The 25329-nt window shown below is 43.3% G+C and overlaps 1 protein-coding gene across 1 annotated transcript in view; it reads left to right on the top strand.

The window, feature by feature from the left end:
- Window positions 1-25329, top strand: part of LOC147727408 (atrial natriuretic peptide receptor 2-like) — a 592594-nt gene that overhangs the window by 96341 nt on the left and 470924 nt on the right. The window contains exon 3 of the mRNA XM_086963625.1: window positions 8092-8196. Coding sequence (XP_086819751.1) covers window positions 8092-8196 — 105 coding nt within the window. The remainder of the gene's footprint in view (window positions 1-8091; window positions 8197-25329) is intronic.

The following is a 25329-nucleotide window of genomic DNA, read 5'->3' as shown; positions in this document are numbered from 1 at the left end:
CATTTAGCAGGTTAGTTGGTCATTGCAATATTTACTAACAGTGCATCCCATGTAACTTGCGTAAACCATTAAACGCCCCCGGACCTTTGGGATCTGGTGTGCTATTAGGGGGCTAGTTGGTCATTTTAATCTTTCACTACTGTACACCCATGTGACCTGCATAAACCATTAAAAATGCCCCAGACGTGTAGAGCCTACGCTGCCTTTACGGAGTTAGTTGGTTGCTGCAACTTTTTTTACTGAACGCCTCATGTAACTTGCAAGACACTTCAAAATTTCTTCCCATTGGCTTGTCCATCTGCCATTTGGTGCATGTATGTTTATATGTATTAAAATATTTTACCTTTTGAATGAAAATGCACTGAAAAGACACTAATTTATGGAATGTTATTTGTTGTATTACTGAGCTATGAATTTCTAACATGCATCACCTCCCTGAGTAAGCTTTGGACTGCTCTGCCTTACTACCCAGAGAGTCCAATGCTAAATGTGATGCTCGGCCCCAGTTTGAGTGTCTGCAGTATGGTGTTCCCCGGGACATGTAAAGGCAAAAACTGCTATTGTCACCGTTGCACAATTAGGCGCCAAATAATTTCTGATTGTTATGGAACTCTTCAATCTACATTGGATAGGCGGGGCTAATCTTTGCAATATTTGTGAAAGAATTTGTTTTGCATGAATGTTTTGAAATCTTTAATGAAAACTTTGAATGGTGGTGTCAGTCTGATTTGTGCAGGTTGGGCATTCCATATTTTTACTATATCTTGTATGAAGAAAACTCACGTCACAAACAAAAACAAACACATAATAAAACAACCATTGACAAAGTCAATGGGTATAGACTTGGCAAGGCGGTGCAATGGTTATATATTTTTCTATTTGTTATTGCAGGTACTTCCCACAAAAGTAAGAAGAACACGAAAAATAAAGCATGGTACCAACTAAATGTGGCAGTCATATGCTTGCAATAAAACATTTAAACCAATAAAAATTAAAATAACCATTGCATGCAATCTCAGTAGAGCACTGCCTGTTTTTCCAAACCAACAGGAGCACTTAAATCAGGTAAATACCATAGTTTCAATGAACGCCACAAGATAATATGATCGCTAATGGTGAAAAGAAAATGTACAATTGGTTCTAAATTAATATAACTTTAGTGTAGGCATAGTGTAAACATGCAAGAATGACTAAAAATGTTTTAAAATAAAGAATGATATACCCTCTGGTCCTTGATCGCTTAATTTCTCTGGCAAGACTGCGGGGCTCAACTCACTTATAAATTATTGACATTACCAAGAGATGCTGGTGGCTTGGCCCTACCCAACTTCACACTATACTATAACATATATGATGTCCTTTGAAAACTGTGAATAGAAGTTAGCCCTACAAGACACTGAGCGGTATTGCTAAACACAGTTAAAATGTCTTGCAGCAACTAGAACATTCCCAAATAGAAAAAGTTGTAAAGAGGGCAGGTGGTCGGTGGACCACAGGGTTGTGTTTCCTTTATGACCATGCTACTGATTTCCACCATCCACACATCCAGACCACATCATATAGCTTTCTCTGGGCAGCTCTTGGAGAGACACTTACTGAAGAACAATGGCGTAGGATTTGAAGAGACATCCACAGATTTAACCAGTCGGAATGGGAGAGGCACACTACAAACTGCTCTTTGATTGGTACCTATACCTTACCAAACTTAACTCAGGTAAAAACCATAGTTTTAATGAACGCCACAAGATAATATGATCCCTAAAGGTGAAAAGAAAATGTACAATTGGTTCTAAATGAATATAACTTTAGTGTAGGCATAGTGTAAACATGCAAGAATGACTAAAAATGTTTTAAAATAAAGAATGCTATACCCTCTGGTCCTTGATCGCTTAATTTCTCTGGCAAGACTGCGGGGCTCAACTCACTTATACATTATTGACATTACCAAGAGATGCTGGTGGCTTGGCCCTACCCAACTTCACACTATACTATAACATATATGATGTCCTTTGAAAACTGTGAAAAGAAGTTAGCCCTACAAGACACTGAGCGGTATTGCTAAACACAGTTAAAATGTCTTGCAGCCACTAGAACATTCCCAAATAGAAAAAGTTGTAAAGAGGGCAGGTGGACAACAGGGTTGTGTTTCCTTTATGACCATGCTACTGATTTCCACCAATCGCACATCCAGACCACAGCATATAGCTTTCTCTGAGCAGCTCTTGGAGAGACATTTACTGAAGAACAGTGGCGTAAGATTTGGAGAGACATCCCCAGATTTAACCAGTCGGAATGGGAGAGGGACACTATAAACTGCTCTTTGATTGGTACCTATACCTTACCAAACTTAAAAAGATTTACCAGACCACATCTGATTTATGCTGGAAGGGTTTTGGACTCCTTGGGGATTTTAACCATATTTGGTGGAACTGCCCTGTTATTCTGTTATGTAATGAGACCCTCAAATATCAAACTTTCAGAGACTGTACTATTCTGTGGTTGTGTCTGGAAGCAGTCAAGACAGCTCTTGCTGCTTCCTTGAAGAAGGTAGAAGCTCCCTCGAAGTACCAATGGCATGCGCGACTCTGGCAAGCCATAACCATGGAATGGATGTCTGATGTAGTCGTACAGACCCACAGAAATTTCGAGTACACTTAGTGTGGTCCCCTTTGATGGGCCTTCCGCAATTTTCATGCCCTAAACATACTAGTGCACTCCACCTCTTCCAGAATTAACAGTTAAAGGGGGACATTGACTGCCTCCAAAAAATCATATGTCCCAGCTCCTCTGATCCTCCCAAAATTGATGATCAAGGCCCCTCCAAGGTCATCTATGGCACAAGCATGTCCATTCATTCAGTTCGTTCTGGGTTAGTTGGGGGAGGGAGGGTTAAATTAGGCAATTAAAAATGTTTGGGATTCTCTGCTGAATTGATAGTGATGGTACATTTAGCTTGCTTGATCATAACTGAAAGACCAATACCTTTTTTGAAACTGTGTGTTTTACTAGCAATCTTGATGTGTATTAATGTCTCCACCTATTACATTACAGTCATTGTACCAATGTATGCCTCCTAAAACTCAATAAAGAAAGATTGAGAAATTTTTTTTCCAGTTGCCATGCTATGAACCTATTTAGCCAATACATGTTTCATTGAGAGGGCGTATCACATATCGCCCATGACTCCATCAGGAAAAAAATTCAATAAAATCACTGTTTTAGCTAAAACAATCTCTTCAATAATCAATAAAACAGTACCACTGTTACCCTCGTCAACTTGTGGCAAGACCAGGTACAGAAGTAAAAATAATAGCCATGTCAGGACACCTTGGGGGTCATTAGGATGACGGGCGGACTTAGTTCACCCGCCATCCCATCAGGGGAAGGGACCGCCCGCCATAAGGGTGGAGGTCCCGTGGGGGGCATTAGGATGCGCCCGCCACAGTGGTGGGCGCATCATGCATGTTTAATATTGTGCTAAAAATGCTTGCGATGCTTTTGCATACACAAAGCGGCAGGCACCGCGCGGAGCCTGCTGCATTGTGTATGCAAATGCAGGGGGGTACCACAGGTACCCCCCTTGTGGAAACCCCCACCTCGCCTTCACCATGGGGCCTGCAGGGGGCACCCATAGCAAAGACTGCATGCTTGCCGCCACGGAAAAGCATCTTCAAAGGCCCATCCTAATATGGCTGGCAGTGTCTGATATAAACCCTTTTCTTGCGACCGGGGCGGAAATGCGGCGGACGGTCTTTCCGTCCACGGCGGACCCCCCCCCCAGCCATACTAATATGGCGGGAGGTCATTCCGGAGCGGATGGCGGGCGGATTGCCCCCGCCAGGCCGGCAGTGATCACCGCTGGCCTGGTGGGGGCAATCCGCCTGCCCGCCATCCTAATGGGCCCCCTTTTGTGGAAACCCTACAACCTCATTGACAGTAAGTGTACTCATCACAACTGTTTAAATCCATATATACAATTACATTTTTAAATTGTTAGCACTGGGAAAAATAAACAATGACACATGCAGATTGGCTCTCCATCACCCTGTGTCAAATATGTAGGGTTCGATTTTCAAACAGTTTGCACTGAGTTGGTGTTACTTTTGTGCAAAACATGTTTTTTTACCAATCTATTTCCAACGCAAAACTTGTTTTTTGTTGGAAAGTACCCTACAAGTAACGCAAAGCAGTGTGAAGCATTGCTTTGTGTTACTTAGTGCCAAGGGGGCGTTACATAGGTGGTACATGGGCATTCCCAACAACCAATGCCTTTTGACGCAAAACCCATCAAAAACAATTGTAGACAGGGTTTAGCACCAAACTTTAAGGCCATCTGAAAGGAGGGGTTATGAAGATAAATGTTTTAATTTCTCCTTTCTTTTTCTACTTTCCACGTGTGCTGCACTGTGCAGCATACAAACAAAGTGGGAACCGTATTCAAGCTCATCTAGGCATAGTATTGTGTACAGGAAGGGTACCCTTCCTGTACAAAACCTATGCTAGACTCAGGCATGCACGTTAGCACTATGGCGCTAAAGTGTGTGCCTTGTGCACTGTGGCTGGAATCAGCTCTAGTGCTAGGGAAAGGGGAGGAAAAAGCCATATCTCTGTAGATATGGTGCTCTCCTGCTCCCTCCGTGTCACGCACAGCAGCACAGCATTCTTTGCAGCTGCGTTGGCTGACTTCTTTGAAAATCTGCCCCACAGTATTAATTTATGTGAACCAAAACCTATCCAAGTGTAAAAAAACACTATTCACATACCTCAATATAAATATTTGCTTGTAATAATACTAAAAGTAAATAACATTATAAATAGGAACAGAACATTCTCAAGGTATCAATCCAATGTAAACATATCAGAAAATAGCATATAAAGGGAAGACTTTGTACTCACCCACCTAATAAAAAATGTAGTCCTTCATGTGTAAAAACTATATCTCATAGTCCCATAGCGCCTGAAAACAACAATGGCATATGAACAACTACTAGTGGAATAAACTTTACTACACTAGATTCAATAACTTCACACTTGGGGGCCGATTCCGATTCGGGAAAAAACGCTCTGAATAGCCGTTCAGAGCTTTTTTCCCGTACGAATCGTACCCTGCAATGTCCCCCGTACGTACGACGAAGTACGATTCGTACCAGGAGCCGTACTCCGTACGAGTCGTACAGAGACCGTACGATTCTAATCTCCGTATGATTCTCCCTCGGAACCCGCTGTACGCGACATCTGTTCGGTTCGCAGCTGGTTTTTTACGACCCAGCAAGTACGATACGTGTTGGGTACGCACCGTACGACCCTTTTCTACTGGAGCTGAAAACAGCCGTAAAAGCATAGTTTGCACCGAAACAGGTACATAACGCCCCCCCCCCGGGTACGGCGCGTACCCCCCATGAACCGTACTCCATGTACGATGGGTGTACCCATCGTACATGAGGTACGGTTCGTACAGAAACAGTCTGCGACACTTGAGATAAGTGTCGTCTCTCTGGGCACAACCAATTGGACGTAGAAACCTTCTGAAGAATTATAGTCAAACTTCAAGAAATGGTAATTTCCATGATAGTTTATTCCATGTTATATCCACAGGAAATAGTTCAAATCATTTAGCAAATTGCTGGTTTGACATCCTTAAACTTCCCAAAATATGCACAAGAATCATTGAGGATTCATCCAATGCATTTCAGACTAATTTAAAGTCCTTCGTCAGGGGTAGTCTGAAAATAATATAAACAAAAAATATATGTAGGATCATTGCAAGTGTCAAATTGCACATACACATTAAAGTCGAAAATCAACTGATAACCATCACGTTGTATAGTGGTAACAAATTCAGCCAATATAACGTATCGAATGGAATGAGGAATACCAAAAGTCCCAAGGCGGGTAACATAGAACGAAATAATAAAAACGCCACGAAGTGGTAAGAAGGTAATCAGAAAGCAGTTTACATAAACCGCGAAGCAGAGTGTGCCATGAGTACACAGTATTTACCCAAGATATTTCAAACAAGTGTTAACGGGTAGAAAACGTTATGATGGTGCGAAAGGTAAGAGTGAATTGAAATAAGTGCCGCAGCCATTGAAAGGAGATTTCTGAATGAATAGTGAAGCAAACTGACAAATGTACAACGTGGTGCAGAAAGTAAAAGAGTAACGTTACAGAAAAATGTATCATGAATAACAAGCGGGATGTACCGTGCAACAAAATACGATTAGCTGGATGAAAGTGCTGACGAGTAACGAGCAGAACTTACTTTTATGACCAAGAAAAACAGCATGTCAGCGCCGTTCAGCCATTGAGGCACCGATGTGTGTTTTAGTGTCAAAGAAATAGAGAAGGTACAAAGCAAGTTGAAAAAATGTCAACATAGAAAGAAAACAGAGTTGGTAGCGGCCATCTTGTAACGGTGTATGGTAACGGACTTGATAGTTGCAAACGAATAAATGTGAATGAGAGTGTAAGAACACAGCAAAAGATGAGGAAATGTACATAAAAAGTGCACAATCTGTTGGGTCTGATACATGCAACAAATATAAATAATGTAGGTTAATCGCAATTTCATAGATAACACAAAAATTCCATCCGATCATTTAAACCCCATGATTTGGGGGATTGCAAAAATTGTATCCAATGATTTTCTCTTTGCAAGAGAAAGTTGTTATTGTCCCTGTCATCACGCTTAGCAACTACTTCAACAGCAGCAAACCGTAGTTGGCTAATATTGTGTCCGAGTTCTTTAAAATATATATATATATATATATATATATATATATTATAAAGAGCTAATAATTTTAAGAGGGGATAAATAATACTACACTAGAGCCCATACCTTCACACTGAGTTTACAAAGTAACAATATCAAACCAACCAAAAATAGCACAATACAAGAACAATAGTGCCCAACCTAAGCAAATGCATTTTAAGACGCAAGTAGGTCCGCAAACTCACTCCCATTTATATTATTGTGCCCATAGTCCACCATAAGAATTAAAGTATAAAGCTATATCATATGTGATAGATGAAATAAAGTTACACTAAAAAAAACATAATTATCTATCGGTCATAATTTAGTGATATCTAAAGGTTACTGTGAAACCTCTAACAAACAGTAGTACACCAGATTATTGCAAATTGGACAGCCAGTAGTTAATCTCATTTAAATATGTCCTGTTGTTCTATAAGGATGTATCTGAACCCATGCTCATTGGATAGTACTCCTAAAACCACATCCTCGAGTGATACAGCATCCATCTCCGGCGCCATCTTATCTCCATTTAAGCAGTAGCAACAATCGACAACAAACTACTCCAATTGATGTCTATGACAATGTATGGGGGTACCTACCCCCATATGCACCCGCATGCCCCCAATTACCTCGGGGCCCACAACGGGCACCTGACAGCAAAACCTGCATGCCTTTCCGTCGCGGCATCGCCACCACGGAAAGGCTGCTTCCCGCACCCATGCTAATATGGATGGCAGTGTCTAGCAGACACCGCCACCATATCTAGCCCCTTTTCCACCCGGTCGACTGGTTGACCGTCAGAAAACCGGTGGACGGGTCTTTCTGTCCGCTGCGGTCCCCCTCCATACTAGGGCCACTGGAATTATGTGGCACTGCGGGCCAAATTAGGTGGCAAGGTTGTTTATAATAAGCACCAAGAAAAGGCAAAGTATGCAGCATTATGCAGCAAATTTTGTATCAATATTATTTTGTCATGTTTACACTTTTTAACACATCATTAGTACAAGTGTAATTCCCAAATATAGTAATAAGCAACAGTAAGGTAACCAGTCAGCCTTTGGAAAGGTCCTTTCACATGGTGAAACACTTGTTGCTGCGTTTTTAGTACCTTTTGAATCTTTTGTGATAGAAACTATTTTTTTTTTATTCTGCAGATTGGATGATGGATTATGTCGAAATTGCAACAAATCTATAATTATTTGAAAAACACAGCAGCCACACAATCTCATAATTCCAGTGGCCCTGGTTTATGTTGAATAGTCGTTCGGTGTTGCTCACTACATATTCAAGCATATTTCCTTTTGATGTGCTAAAATATCCATTCTCCCTTTTTGCAGGGAAAAGGCGGAATATGCGGGCCTTGGATCCCTGATGATGGGCAGATATTTACCCACACTATTTCCACAGCTGGAACAATGGCGCTGACAAACTGGACTGCCAAGGTATGTTGTGGTGCAAGGTGTGTTTCACTGTCGAAATCCTTTCTTAGGTGCAAATTTTGGGTGACAAATTATTTGTGCAAATTAGTGATATTAATGGTGCACAAGGTCGCAACCTATGCACTGATGAATATTTACTTAAAACAACGTAATTATATTGCTCAGATGTGTGAATAATGATATTGTAGACCTATGCCACATTTTCATTCAAGATTCCATTTTCTTAGAATGGATGAAGCTTCTGGTGTTCTGCTGATCTTACATCTGTTCAGTCCCCCAATCAATCAGAGATCCTCTGCAAGTCTTTTCTTTTCACAGTTTCCATGGAGCACAGAATGCCATGGTGTTAATTCTGATTGCCTTTAGAAAGCGTGTATTGTTAATTAAACATTTTCTTTTTCAGGATGTACTCTATGTAACATTTTGAAGGATTTTCGCTGGAAGTTCCGATATAAGCCTGTAGAAGAACATAATTCTATGAGCTTTTGTTTGAGAAATGTTTCATATTGTATGATACATCTCGGAGTGCAGTTGCTCAGGAGGCAAATGGAAGATTTATTTTTACCCTGAGAAATGGGTTAGTGCTAAGAGTTTAATTATTATGAAGTTGCTTTCTATTTGCCAATGTGACCTAACCATGACCATATCATGCTGAATCAGCAGTTTTGCTAATTGTGAAAGCATAAGATATATATATACAAAAAAAAACTACTTTGAAGGTTCGAGGGGCAACTTTTCATTTTCCTCCTAAGACTCTGTCTGATGTATTTGAGACTTCTTCTCCCCTAGAATGGTGTCAGTACTCTTTATGAGTTTGACGTTTAAAACTCAGAGAGATTAAACAATCGGGATTCTTGCTCTAGTTTCTGATTAATTGTGATTTGTATCCGAGCCTATGCATGATTCAGTATAGTTTATAAGACGAATTCCAGACCATAATAAATCTTTTGAACTTGTTTTCGATCTAGAACTTAGTTATTGAGTCGTCCAATTCCTATTTGAATTTTATTCTGCCAATTGACATGTTTAATGTCGGGGAGGCTGGTGTTTCTTGCTGCTAGATCAATAAATACAACAGAGCCAGATTGCCGGAGACATAGATTGTGGTGTGTAAATTATTGGGGTTCTGCAAATTATTGGGGTTTGACTCCAACATCACTGCAAGGGCTAATTGATTTTAAAAAAGCACTTTCTTAATTGAGGAAAATGTTTCCTTCAACATGTCCATTATAACAATGTGCAATATAACCTTAGTTCCTATTTTGTGTGAAGATGGTTCTCCTTCCACATAATCTGGTAAGAGACCTTAGCTCAGATCATGTAAATTGCACCAGTGGCATGTCATTTTGCATTGGGTTCGGACAAACTTGTATTGGCCTTGGACCAACAATTTTGCACTTCACGTCACTGCCAATGCAAATATATTTATGTAGGTATTGATATTTATATAGCACAACCCTAACTTGGATGCAATTTAGCACTGTACATTAATTTAAGCGATTAAGAGATGATGCTAGGTATAAACTTCGAGTAGGGAATTTAAAATGTTTGACTAACACATTTACATTTCAGACATTAACAATTGCATTTCACAGCCTTACATATATTTTTCAGCATAAGACACAGGTAGATCAAGGGCCTGATTTAGAGTTTGACGAAGCGGAACTCAGTCACAAACGTGATGGACATACATTCCGCCTTATAACAAGTGCATTATGTACTAATGCACTTGTAGTAAGGCAAACGGGGCGGATCACTGAAAGAATATCGACGGACAGAATATCGACCTACAGAAATATCGACGCTGGAATATCAAAGTCAAGTATATCGACACCCTACCTACAACATTGTAAGTGCAAAAATATCGAAAATAATATTGATGCTAAAAATATCGTCATAAAAAATAGTTTTTTTCTGTAAAAAAATGTCAAATAAAGTAAATAATACTTATAAATAAAATAAACATATTTAAACATATTTAATAATGTTTCAAATTAATAAATAATACATATTTAATAATAAAACTGTAATTAAAAATGTACATACAATATATAATATATACTTATTTAATATTAATTTTTAATCATTATTTTAATTACTTATAAATTATTAAAAAATACTATAAATTACAAATACATCTAGACACATAAAATAAAACATAAATAAAAATATATAATTATATTTAATAAATTTAAAAAAATTAATATGCTTTCAATATTTTTAAAGTTAATTAAATACAACATTATCTAAAAAAATACAAAAAATATTAAATACATGAATAAATAAAACTACTATTTAAAGTCCTAACAAACTACAGTAATGAAAACATTGGATAGCGTAGAACATAAAATTACTATTCCCACTCCAGAAAATTCAACAGTAGGGAAAGCGTTGGATAGCGTATGGGTAAAAATTACTATTCCCACTCCAGAGAGTGCAACAGTAGAGAAAGCGTTGGATAGCGTAGGGGTAAAAATTACTATTCCCACTCCAGTGAGTGCAACAGTAGGGAAAGCGTTGGATAGCGTAGGGGTAAAAATGACTATTCCCACTCGAGTGAGTGCCACAGTAGGGAAAGCGTTGGATAGTGTAGGGGCAAAAAGTACTGTTCCTACTCCAGTGAGTGCAACAGTAGGGAAAACGTTGGATAGCGTAGGGGCAAAAATACGATTCCCATTTAAGAGAATGCAACAGTAGGGAGAGCGTTGGATAGCGTAGGAGTAAAAATTACTATTCCCACTCCAGAGGGTGCAACAGTAGAGAAAGCATTAGATAGGGTAGGAGTAAAAATTACTTTTCCCACTCCAGTGAGTGCAACAGTAGGGAAAGTAAATACTTCATATATGAATAAAAATAAATTAAATAATAATACCAATTACAAATTAATTAAAAGTAATTACCAATTTGATATAATATAATAATTAATTTTTTTAAAATACAAATAAAAAAGAATTATTAAAAAGAATTACCTAGTAATACAAATTAATTACCTATTAACAATTAAATAATTAACAATTGAAAAATATTTAACAATTAATTCAAAATAAATACTAATTAATAAATTCAAAAATGTAATTAATTACAATTAAATTACTTCCCACCCTATTCCCCTATAAACCCACAACCCACTACAGAAAATAAATTAATAAAATTAACATAATTATCAATTAATTAATAAAAATGTATTACCAATTATAATTACATTAATTACCAATTAAACATTAATTAGCAATTAATTCAAGATAAATACCAATAAATAAATTAAAACATTTATTTAATTATAATTAAATTACTTTCCACCCTATTCCCCTATAATCCCACAACCCGCTACAGAGTTATATTACGCACAAATTAAATACCATAAAACTAATTACTCAAAATAAATTACAAAATAAATATACACTTTTTACACATATACTAACATAAAAAACACTTTATTAACTTACTTACCTCAAATTCGATATTTTTGTTGACTATATTCTGTCCATTCGATATTTTGTCCATTCTATATTTTGAATTCGATATTACTGCAATTCTATATATTTTTTACTCAATATGACTGTATACCGTAACAACATCTACCGTATTTATAGAGATGTTTGGCTTTGTTTATCAACTTTCTTCGTAAAGCATAACTGCCAACCAGAGCAAAAATCTCACAGTGTGAGGAGGGGGTGGGGTGGGGTCTTCCTTTGGAGAGGCAGGCCTCATGCTGTGAAGTACCTAAGAGGCACTTTTGAACTCCACCCTACCCTCATGTCCCCTCCTTCCTCCCCCCAAAAATATGCTTGCTGAGCCTGGTGTCAATGTCCTGGGTTGTTTTCACACCCCTTAATGGACGTCGGCAGTTCAAAGCCTTGGAAAACCACTATTTACAGTGGCTTTCAGTTTGTTTTCCATGCCTTCATGTGATATCAAAAGTGGTACAAAAGGGGGTGGTGATGGACGGAGCATCTGAATCAATCAAACACTCACACCCAGTCAAAAGATCTGGGTTTAATCCATCACCGTTCTTCAGCCCATTCTGCCACCCCAGTTCAGACATGGCTATATGCAAATCAGTCTGACCCTGTGCCTCATGGGAACAGTCCAGCCCGAACTGCCAAGACATGTCTTCCCTGGACCCGGTTTCAGACAGGGTCAGACTGATTTGCATATGGCCATGTCTGAACTGGGGTGGTGTGGAGTGCAAAAAACGATGGATTTAGGCCCAGATCACTGTACCACCCCCTTTTGTACCGTTCATGTGATATCGGCTCCTCACTGGGTGACTGTGTGATGGGAGAGGATATTGTGTGTCACACTGTGGCACTGTATGAGTTGGAAGGTATGGCAAAGGAAGACGTTAGAAGAAGAGGAGTAAAAGAGGTGTACTTGATTTGATGAAGTAGGACTAGCTGGTGATGAGAAGGGAGTTTGGATGTAGGAAATTGGAGTTATCTGAAAAGCGAATATGACTCATTACAATACGTACTAATACCACAAATGCCATTACAACGCGGGTATTACTATTCATTGCAATTACAACGACATGCCATAACATTGCATATTTTTACCATGCATATGCTTTTACCGCGCATACCATTACAACGCAAAGGCATGCGTGGTAAAGCTATACTACTGGTAAAAGTATGCAATATAAGTGACACTACCCTGCCCTAAACCCTAATTTAGTACCCCTGCACGACCCTCCCTGACCCTCCAGCACTCTCCCTCCATTGACTATGTGGTATGACCCCTGACTCTACCCTAAACCCTACAACACTACCCTGCACTACACACACACCACAGCACTACCCTAAAACCTTAAACACTCCCTCAGCACGAACCTCCCTCGACCCCCAGTCCGCTCCTTACACTTAAACACTACCCTGCACAACCCCCTGACACTAACCTAAACCCTAAAACACTACCCTGCACTACACACACACCACAGCACTACCCTAAACCCTAAAACACTATCTCGAGCATGACCTTCCGCCGACCCTCGGTCTGCTCCCTACACTTAAACATTACCCTGCACAACCCCGACACTACCCTAAATCCAACAACACTACCCTGCACTACACACACACCACACCACAGCACTACCCTAAACCCTAAAACACTACCTCCAGCACAACCCTCCCCCGACCCTCATTCCGCTCCCTACAATTAAACACTACCTGCACAACTCCCCAACACTACCCTAAACCCTAAAACACTACCCTGCACTACACACACACCACAGCACTACCCTTAAACACTACCTCCAGCACGACCCTCCCCCGCCTCCCAGTCTGATCCCTACACTGAAACACTACCCCCAGCACGTCCCTCCCCCGAGCCCTAATCCCCCTTACCTTTCTCTCCTCGTGGTTTTCCTCTCTCCTGGTTCCAGCGGCGTCTTAGGGGCGGTGCACGTCATTGTGAGGAAACGGAATAGCCTCAGTTTCCTCACAACGATGTGGATAGCCATTACATCACGTGTTGTAAAAGCGCATGCAATGTAATGGTATGCGTAGTAATGGTACGCGTTGTTACATCACATACGTTGTAATGCATGCTATGTAATGACTTGCGGGTAATAGCCACGTTGTAATGGCTGTTTACCCTGAAAAGCAGGTGCTTTAGTTCAGATATTTAAACGTGAAGGAAGGATTGATGGCACAGGAGTATGGGTAGGATTCATGAGGCTGATCAAAAACCATTTTTGACTGGAAGTGTTTCATGTACTTGCTGATGAATTAAGGCAATGATTGCCACACACCTTTTACCGTCGTATTATGAAAGCAGGTTTCTGGAAACGGTAGTGTATGATAAATGTTGTGCAGGTTTATTGTGGTGGTGAAGTGTTCTATATGCTTCTTTTTTCTTGTCCTGCAATAACGGAATGTGATTTTTTTGTGCTGTACTGTAATTGGTGTGTTGTGTTCGGTTTTAACTGTTGGGTTTATTTGTGTTGTCCATATTCGGTCTAATTGGGCTGATAGTTTGCTTTTTATATGTTATGTTGTGTTTACTTCAGAAATGTCACTAAACACTGCTGGGTTCCAACAAAAACTGTACATTCCTTTAAAGTACCAGTGACAACCACTTACCCCCGTGTAAGGTAGTAAAATACAGCTGCTCCAGCTCTTCAGCTATTTACGACACCAGCCAGACCAAAACTGTGGAAAAGACCTTGTCAACACTTTCAGCGCTCCCTTTATGTGCTAAGGCATAAGTTGATGGGAGTGCAACAGGCCGAGTGGACTATTGTGTGCTGTTTTTTAAAGCACGGGTGGGAGGGAGTTTTGTAGAGGGCGAGGCCCTTCCTAGATGTTGTGAGGGTGGAAGGGGAATTCGAATGGATAGTTTTATGCAGGAAATGGTTAATGTTTTGAATAAGCGTCCTGCTTCTATAGAGAGAGCGATGAAGTAAGATAAATATAGGAGTAATCACGTGTCTGGCGATTTTGTTGCTGGATAAAAGACGCGCTGCAGCGAGGACTGCGTCTTTCAGAGGCCGGGGCGAACCAGTTATTGAATTACTGTCTTAAAGTCGAGTCCAGGGAGATCTCCCAGTAGCTCGTCCATCTCAAAGCAGTGTAAGCGGTGCATCTCTGTAGTTGTGGCCCTGTTTAGTGCCTGCACGGGGAGGCGGTAAGCAGTCACAAAGCGCCGGTGGGACGTGTCGCTGAACTTCTGCAGGCCTGTAGGGAAGCCGCTGGCTGGAGCGCGCCTCATTTACCCTCCCGGCTTGGGCTTGATGCCCATCACAGCCCTCCATGGGGAACGAATCATTGAGGCCAGGTGGTGCCGGCTGGCGCGTGAACGTTTCTTAGCCGATCCGCGCGTGCCTCTGAGACCTGGGGGGTTCAGAACAGTGCTAACAGGGTACACCGCGCGCGGCTCACAGCAGGAGCAGGTCCGACTGCTAATGAACTGCATTGATCAGCCTGGCCTGCGGCTGCGTAGGTGCTTGCTAAGAAGAAAGTGAGGCGTTCCTCGGTGCTTTTTGCAAATTACTGTACTTTTTGTTGGTTGCGCTCCTGAAAGCACTTAGCCGAGAACTTGCTACATAAAGCAATAAGCAAATGTAGTTTGTCATCAAGACAAATGCGTATTAAATTGAAATTTCACGCCCTTCAAAAGCAAGTTCTTTATTGCACCCCCCTCTATTTCCTCTTTTTATTTTCGATGCAGATATGGAAGCACGTTGCTAAGGCAGTGATATTTGTTAGTCCACACAGAATTAAAAAAAAAAAAAAAAAGTACTATTTGGATGTATTATGGTACTCAGTTATATTTCCATTTCCTTTTGTAGCCTTTGACGTTTGACCTTTGCTCCCATGGCGTAACAGCATGATTATTCTTCTGACACTGGCCTTTATCTCCATCCAGCCTCTGTTATCTATGATGTGCCCTTCTTGCACTCAGTCTTCCTAATCATTTGTGAAAACGCGCTTGCTTTGGACCTATAACCCATATCCCTCATCGCCTTCCTATTTGCCCGCATACTGAACAACAACTTGCTCACAATACTGCTGACTTGCCTTTTTACAATATTAGTGTGCGTACTTGTACCTGTGTACGTTATGCTATATTGGGCAAAGCACTCAGATGGTCTACACGCTATATAAAACCTTAGAAATAAATAAAATAGTGAAATTCTTTAGCAATGGGTCATTCTGCGAAGAAGCCCTGCATACGTTTCCTAAAGTTCTTTTTCTTGTAGCATCGTTCGGGTAGGACTCACACTTTCAGGCCACTTACATTATGGGGACCCATAAGAAGGGGCGACCCACCAGACCAACGCTTATTACATTTCCTAGTAATCCATGGCCTTCCTGCTTTTCCACATGATTCGATGGCGATGGGCAGTTAGGAGCGGTACGAAGATGAGAAAATAAAGTGGCATTGTGTTTACCATAAACAATCAATGCATTATCCCTTTCTCTTTTCCTTCTGTTATTCCCTAACTACAAGAACCTACTTGTGCTCAACCCCTGGAAGAAGTTCCAATGACAGCCATAAAACAAAACACACCACATCAGAAGTCAAAATGCCCCAGCGGTGATATGTTCTTTTTGTGCAGATAGGACTGCTGGCCTGAGAGCAATACAAACCCCTCCACTCTGACTGCAGCCTTGAATGCAAATAACAGTAGGTCAATAAAGTAGGTAGGCAACGAAGTCACAGCCTTATGAACATCCTGCAGCAGAACAACTGCTGTTAAGGCTGCCACCCTATGAATAAAGTGACTGTGAACCAAAGGAATCAACTTTGCTGTAACGTGCCACTTCGTAAACCCTATTAATGACAGCCCTGAATCTTTGCTGATTGCCACCGTAGAAAGAAAGGGTAGAAACATGCTAAATCCACGTACAATGAATTGAAAAACTGCAATTACTTAGTCCTTGCCAAATTTTCGAACACTGCCTACCTGATTTATAGCCCCTGCAAATCTGTGTGGTTCCCCCCCCCCACAGCACAACCTGGAAACGTCACCCCTAATTTGAACAAAACAGGGGAAGAATCTTAGACACTAAGTATGAGCTAAGATTCAGGGACTAGGTTTGGGGTATCACCCCATATCATTCAGGCTAGCTTGAATCCAGTGACAAGGGAGCAGGAGACCCACGTCTGGGCATACCCGGGCATACTTTTCACACACTCATCCCAGTCACAAATCTGGGTTTAATCCATCATTATTTTGCTCACCACGGCACCCTAGTTTGGACCCAGCCATATGCAAATCAGTCTTAACCCTGCTCCCCATGAGAACACTCCAGCACGAACTGCCCAACCAGGTCCTCCCTGGAACGGAAACAAGCAACATGGGACTGGTTTGGGGTATCACTCCTCATCAGCCTGGCTAGCTTGAGTCCAGGTGCGCAACGAGCAAGGGACCCACATCTGGGCATGCCCTTAGCCGCCTAGAGCACACATAGCAACATCACAAAATAGTATGATGGATGGAGTGTTGAAACTTTTCAAACACTCACCCTATTCACAGATCAGGGTTTAATCCATCTTTATTTTGATTGCCACGTCACCCCAGTTTGGACCCAGCCATATGCACATCAGTCTGGACCCGTCTCCCCATGGTTTCAATCCATCCGGAACTTTTAAGCCAAGTCCTTTCTAGACCGTTAACATGCATCCTGGGACTGGTTTCGTGGTATTAACCTTCATCAGGCAGGCTGTCTTGAATTCAGTGGCTCAGTGAGCAAGCAACCCATGCCTGGGCATACTCTTAGCCACTTAGGGCGCACATAGCAACATCACAAAATAATATGATGGACGCAGTGTTGAAACTTGTCAAATATGCACACCCAGTCATGGATCTGGGTTTAATCCATCGTTGTTTTGGTCCCACTTTACCCCAGTTTGGACACAGCCAAATGCAAATCAGTCTTGACCCTGCGCCCCATGGGCACAGTCCAGCCCGAACAGCCAAGCCAGGTCGTCCCTAGACTGGAAACAAGCATCCTTGTACTGGTTTTCGGGTATCACCCCTCATCAGCCAGGCTAGCTTGAATACAGTGGCACAGCTAACAAGGGGTCCTCGTCTGGGTATACCCTTAGCCACTTAGGGCGCACATAGCAACATCACAAAATAATATGATGGACAGAGTGTTGAAAATGTTCAAACACTTACCCCAGTCACATATCTGAGTTTAGTCCATGGTTATTTTGCTTGCCACTTCACCCCAGTTTGGACCTAGCCATATGCAAATCAGTTTTGGCTGTGCTCCCCATGGGAGCAGTCCATCCCCCAACTACCAAGCCAGATCCTCTCTGGACCGGAAACAAGCATCCTGGGACCGGTTTTGGTGTATCATCCATTATCGGCCAAGCTAAGCTCGAATCAAGTGGTGCAGCAAGCAAGGGATCCATGTCTGGGTATACCCATAGCCACCCAGGGTACCCATAGCAACACCACAAAATAATATGGTGAGCAGAGTGCATATTTAAAATGTTATATATGTACTGTTAAGTTTTACATGTTCTAGTAGTGCAAACTCCTAAATTTGTTTGTCACTTCTCTGAGGCATATCTCTCATAGAGAATCACATTGGGTTACCTTATTACATTTAATAAGTGGCAACTTTCAATTGGGAGCTGATAGGAATGCCGAGTTTGATGTCTAAAAATTTGTATTTTAAACCCTTTTTAATGGCAAAATCAGATTTTAAGTCACAATTGTGAAAATGCTACTTTTATAAGGCTGGCATTTTCTTGTCCTAACCATTTAGTGCCTAAATCCTGTATCCTGGGTCACATGACTAGATGTAGCTGGCAATTGATATTTGTGTATTGCTCCCACACAGTGAGACAAAGAGAGAGTTGCTGTTGGCAGAATGGGTAATCTCTGACTTGATGGGGAGGCTGAGCTGTGACCCACCACCCTTGCACATAACAAAGCATGTGCTTGAGCACACTGACAAAGGGTTTGACACTAGTTTTTTTGTGACCCTACACAAGGTGGGGCCTGTGCAGGGAGGCAGAAAATTCCAAGCACTTTTGGGCATGGGAACGTCAGAAATGTCTCCAACTTCAAAGTGGGCATTAGGTAGAAATATTGGATCCTCAGACCCAACTCTTTAGTACACTCATGAGCCAGTGGATACTGCAGGAGAAGGACACCCTGCTGCACTGCTGCTTGAGGCCTGCCCCCCTTGCTGAAAAGGAAGTCTGGTGAAACTAAGAATGCTGGAGGGGACACCCTTCCTGCTGGCATGAGTACGTTTCCAATAACGATGAAATTGTTATAAACTAGTTATCATTGAATTTCATAAAGGTAATACACTTTGATTCCAGTTCGATTTGTCACCTTTATACTTTTAATTTTAATTCTTTTCGTTGTAGATATCAAATTGAATCCATATCCGCTTATGCATCATAATATATTCAATCGGGTCGGAACATGACCCTTCATCAGGGGTAACTTAACAATGGTTCGGAATACCGCCGAATAGCTACCCACGTTGTCAGAAAAGGAAGACTGGACCTGCACCTTTTATCTCAGATTGAAGTGACTCCCAGGGTCAGCTGACCGCCTGTTCTAAGCTCCAGGGCTCCCTGCATCTGCCCAGCTGACCTGCCGGATTGAACTGCAAACGGACCTTACTGTCTGGGCTCTGCTGCCTCTACTAGAGTGAGTTCCTGATTTCCAAGAGGTGCTCATCAGGTTGCGGACCCTTGGTGTGACATCGGTGGAGCTCGTCCTCAAAGAGAAGGAGAAATCCTGAAGTCCCAGGTGTTGAGATCTTGCAGTACATTCTCATTGCTATAGAGAACCATCATTAAGGACGACCCACGATGCCCAACAGGATCTTCTTCCAACAGCGATGACCATTGGCTGTTTTTTTTGTCTGTGGTAGTGAGATTCTACATACCAGCTTAAACTAAATCTGAACAGAGACATTGTGACATTTTGTGACATGAGATGTCCTAGATACTTAATATGAGCTTTCCTAAACTTACACAGGTCTCTGAAGTAATTCCTTCATCTAACTCTGTTAGCACCATCTGAAAAATTCTCAAGAATTGAACCGTTGTAAAGAGTGACACAAATGCTGTGAAATGCTGAGAAGATGGACATATTTTAACCTGGTAATAGGCTGGTGGCAAGTCAATCTTACTAAAATACATTGTTCTTCCAAAAGTTATAAAAATGTCATTAAAGCAATGTAGTCGTTGGAATCTATCAAGACATCTCAATTAAGGCTTTTGAAGTCGGCACATACTCTCAGTTTACCAGTTGTTTCAGTTAAGTTACATAACTGGGTAGCCATCATGATGACTCAATTGGTTTTAGCAATCTGTAATTGCACATCAAATTAAGTTTCATCTGCTAAATACTCACTAACACAGAATCAAACATTTACCAGTTGATGCCTTGTTGCTCCAGCCCCAAGCTTTGATGCAAATTCCGTGTTAAAACCCAAGTACTTTTCCTAGCTTGTTTGCAAAAGGCTCTTTGAATGCTTTCTACCACTCATAATCTTATTAATTGTCTTGCTCCCCCACCAAAACAAACAATTAAAGGCGATGCCTTTTGTAGCACTCTGGACTCCTATTCCAATGTTCTATCCTTTTTCTTTTCCAATTTGTTTCCAATAATTCTTCTGCAATGCTTGCACCAAATTCAAACAATAAGTTCAAAACGTTTCCATACACTGTTATGTTGGTATACAAGTCAATGCAATCTTCAGGACATCATTTGACTACTAAAGACAGATCTTTGGTTCTCCTTTCTTTAATTTCATCATCTCATTCTTCCTCTTCCACTTCTAGAACACTGTTTACTTTCATCCTTTTACAATGGCTAACATTTGCAAAAAGGACCATACCAGAACATGCCCCTGTCCCAATACCATGCGATGGATGTCTACATCTAAAACATATACATTGTTTGCGTGAGAAAAAAAAACATTTATCTTCCCTGATGCAATCTTCTCTGTCAACCCTCATTTTATTTTTCAAAGACTTAATTCCAATCTAAGTGCTTCCTTTTTCTAAGAAAATTCTTCTCTCATTCAATGTTTGATTCCTAATAAACTTAGAGTATAATTCACAAATCCCCAAAAAGCTCTCATTCCAACTTTGTCTTCTATCTTTGTTATCTTGCTTGTCTTCCGTTAATTTTCTAATTAACTTTATCTGTGTTCATGTTATCCCTGTTGATAAGTTATTTAAGTGATTATTGATATATTTCTATACCTTTTACTGTCTATAGTTTTAACTGAAGACAGCGTTTTAATTGCAAACAATTTGTCTTAAATCCTCATACCCCTGCAGCTTACCAAAATGTTATATATTTTAAGTTGTGTGGTGAAATGTTAAAAATGTGATAGAAACTTCTATTCCCCAGGCATCAGACTGGATCTGGAAAATCTAGAGCAGTGCCTCTGCATGCTGGTAGGTGGTGTTGATCTGCACTGCATTGGCGGCTTGGGTGTTGTCCTCTCCAGGATTGATGTGCACAGTGTGCCTATGTATAGGCACCGCCCCAGTGTGCTAAAGTCAGTCTCTGTAAAAACCTGTGGGGTTTAAACACTGCGAATCCTGTCACAGGCAAATGTTTTTCACGGACCCCCATGTGGTTTAGCTTTCCTCACCCAGCACCCCACACCTTAGAGCCTGGTTGTACAGGCGTCTGCATCCAAAATTAACCTTGGCTCATTTCCTACCACACCAGTGGACATGGAATCCAAAAGGCTGGACACCTTTGACAAGAGGATTTTCTTCTCCCCTGGCTTAGCACTGTGGTCAGTGACCAGCGTGTGTCTCTATGGCCGATATTTCTGCACAGTTCATTACTCAATTGCATAGGTGCTGTCCATGGTTCCAGAGGAGACACACATCATCCTTTTCTAGGCTATTGCCGATGGGAGGGCCGCAGAAAAGTTTACGATGCGCTGCGACTGGCTACGACTGACTCTCTAGCTAGAGTGATTGCTTTGCTGGTGGCACTTCTTCACCCCACCTGGCTGAGGTCTACTGGCTTTTTTGGGGAATGCTCAGTCATCTCTTATGGACATGCCCTTTGATGGCAGCTGCCTGTTGAGCAACAAGGCCAATTAGGCTTTTGAGCACTTTAAGGACAGCAAGGCAACCACTGAGTCCTTGGGACTCTTCATGGACCCATGCCAGCCCAATTCTGCCTTTCACCCCTTCCATAGCTATGGTACGAGCTAGCATCTGTGTTCATTACTGCCCAGCCACCACAGCCAACATGCTCCCTAGTCCTTTTGTGGCCATGGACGCAGCTTCCACAAACCTTGTGGTACCTATAGTCAGAGATCTACCCAGTCCTTCACCGACCCAGTAGCCGCTGGCTCCAAGCCCTTTTAATATGCCCTCTTACAATCATGGGCAACCGTTCTGCGGCAGGATCCAGTACCACCTGCGAAAACCGTCTTTAAAAGAAGAAGCCAAGCAAGAGGTCGGACTTCATTTAACTTCACTCATCAGCACACAAAATGACGACATGACACCCAGAACCTCTTCCCTCTCCCAGGACCTACTTAATGGCACCGGCCCACATCCATGTTTCAACTGCACCCGGCACCAAGAACCCTGGTCTGATCGCGGCCCAGCTATATGCCGCAGCATGCCTTAGATTGCAAGACCACATACGCCGTTCCCCCAACTATTGCTGTGCTGCATCTCACACCACACTACCAGTTCTTTAGCAGCCATACCCCCACACACCCACTCAAATACTAACAACACCCTCCGTAACCCCTCCCAACACAAATGCAACACAATCACCAACATTGTCTACACACACACACATCATACAACACACACAATAGAAAATTCGCGCTCAGGACCGTGGGCTCAGGCGGCAGGACTGTGCTGCGGATTGTGTGGGAGACTTGGAGTGTGGCAGTTGTTTCAGTGGTGGAGCGCGGCAGGGACTCTGTCTCCCAGGAGTCCCTGCACACCCAGGAAGATCGTGGACGCGCCCCCTGATAGCCACGCCCCCAGCCTGTCCAGGTGGATATAGTTGGGCCCTCCCTGCGAGCCTGTGGGACGCCTACCTTCTTGCTGTGTGTCGGGCTGGGCAGCAGTTCTTGGACCCTTCAGTGGATTTCTGCTAACAGCACTGCAGCTTGCCGCACCCGCTTCGCGGGTGCCGCTTCGCGCTCAGGACCGTGGGCTCAGGCGGCAGGACTGTGCTGCGGATTGTGTGAGAGACTGGAGTGTGGCAGTTGTTTCAGTGGTGGAGCGCGGCAGGGACTCTGTCTCCCAGGAGTCCCTGCACACCCAGGAAGATCGTGGACGCGCCCCCTGATAGCCATGCCCCCAGCCTGCAACTCCACTTATTTCAACAGCCCGTCTACCGTCTCGCGGGATGCCGAGCGAAGCCCGAGCAAAGGGCGGGCAGTCTGTGGCAGTCAGGGGCTGACAGAGGCTGGGCTGGGCCAGGTCCCCAACATCTTCTATATTGGCCCTGAAAGGTACTGTGTCACTGTTAGAGGGCAAAACATCAATCATGTCCACACAAATGCAACACAATCACCAACATTGTCTACACACACACAAATCATACAACACACACAATAGCAAATTCGCGCTCAGGACCGTGGGCTCAGGCGGCAGGACTGTGCTGCGGATTGTGTGGGAGACTTGGAGTGTGGCAGTTGTTTCAGTGGTGGAGCGCGGCAGGGACTCAGTCTCCCAGGAGTCCCTGCACACCCAGGAAGATCGTGGACGCGCCCCCTGATAGCCACGCCCCCAGCCTGTCCAGGTGGATATAGTTGGGCCCTCCCTGCGAGCCTGTGGGACGCCTACCTTCTTGCTGTGTGTCGAGCTGGGCAGCAGTTCTTGGACCCTTCAGTGGATTTCTGCTAACAGCGCTGCAGCTTGCCGCACCCGCTTCGCGGGTGCAGCTTCGCGCTCAGGACCGTGGGCTCAGGCGGCAGGACTGTGCTGCGGATTGTGTGGGAGATTTGGAGTGTGGCAGTTGTTTCAGTGGTGGAGCGCGGCAGGGACTCTGTCTCCCAGGAGTCCCTGCACACCCAGGAAGATCGTGGACACACCCCCTGATAGCCACGCCCCCAGCCTGTCCAGGTGGATATAGTTGGGCCCTCCCTGCGAGCCTGTGGGACGCCTACCTTCTTGCTGTGTGTCGGGCTGGGCAGCAGTTCTTGGACCCTTCAGTGGATTTCTGCTAACAGCGCTGCAGCTTGCCGCACCCGCTTCGCGGGTGCCGCTTCGCGGGTGCCGCTTCGCGGGTGCCGCTTCGCGCTCAGGACCGTGGGCTCAGGCGGCAGGACTGTGCTGCGGATTGTGTGGGAGACTGGAGTGTGGCAGTTGTTTCAGTGGTGGAGCGCGGCAGGGACTCTGTCTCCCAGGAGTCCCTGCACACCCAGGAAGATCGTGGACGCGCCCCCTGATAGCCATGCCCCCAGCCTGCAACTCCACTTATTTCAACAGCCCGTCTACCGTCTCGCGGGACGCCGAGCGAAGCCCGAGCAAAGGGCGGGCAGTCTGTGGCAGTCAGGGGCTGACAGAGACTGGGCTGGGCCAGGTACCCAACATCTTCTACATTGGCCCTGAAAGGTACTGTGTCACTGTTAGAGGGCAAAACATCAATCATGTCCACTCGCTCTGGGAAACCGCTCAGAGCTGCAGGAGAAGGGGTTGGGGGGAATCCAATGATAGGCACTATGGATAGGTTTATAACTAGAGTAGCGGCAGTCATAGAGAAGGAGATTGCGATGACGGAACGTCGCCTCTCCGGGGATCTTTTTCCAGCCAGACGATCCTATCTTGGCCCTGCGGGTAAAGTCTTGTCACCTCTCACAGTTAGGGCTCTATCCCCACCTATTGTAGAAGTGCCTGAGCATCCCCGGCTATCCGAAATAGGCGGAAGTATTGACAGGTTAGAGAATGTAGTAGTACAGCTAACACCAGGTGTTGCTAGTGACGAGACTGAGGGAGGGTGTGTCTCACCTTTACTTTCCCCTTTATCTTCCCCTGTCATTAGTCATAACCCCCCGTTGTCAGACCCTGTTCCTCCTGTGGGCACCTCAGTGCCTTGCGTGTTTCAGGGTGCTTCGAAACGTGCCAAGAGGAAAAGAGTTGTGAGCACACGCAAAAGTAGTCACCCTACACTGTACAAGCGCTTCAGGAAACAAGGGTCAAGGGCCACGGTGAAAAAATAGGTAATGGTCAGAGTCCGGAGCACTTAGATGGGTCGGGAGAGCCCCTGTCCCAGGTAAGCGGTCTTGATTCTAATGACAAGCCATCCCCAATCCAAGTCCCTGTTTGCCTGGACCAATTTATCAACGCGCTCAATCGCTCTTTGATACCGCTCATAGACCAAATTAAGAGGGTGGAGGCCAGAGTAAATAGTCTTGAGCAGTCGTCTCTTGACAACTTTTTTTCACTCAAAACCCTGATCAAACAACAGACTAGAAATAGTCAGGACCCCACATGTGGCAAGTTGGGAAAAGGAGCAGCTGTTGCAGCTGCTCCGCTACAGGATCCAGTCACGCTAAAGACGGTGTCTCCAATAGCACCAAGTGTGGCACCAACTTCAACCAATATTGCCCCACCTAAGTCCAAACCAGGTCCTGCCCCGCAATCTAATCCACCGCAAGGGAATTCCACTAACGTCCCCAAAGCCCACAAGATAGCAACGCAACCAAA

The sequence above is a fragment of the Lissotriton vulgaris genome, chromosome 3_1, assembly GCF_964263255.1.
Source record: "Lissotriton vulgaris chromosome 3_1, aLisVul1.2, whole genome shotgun sequence".
NCBI classification, from domain to species: Eukaryota; Metazoa; Chordata; class Amphibia; order Caudata; family Salamandridae; genus Lissotriton; species Lissotriton vulgaris.
The sequence above is the reverse complement of the archived record's forward strand: the minus strand, read 5'-3'. Positions and strand labels throughout refer to the sequence as shown.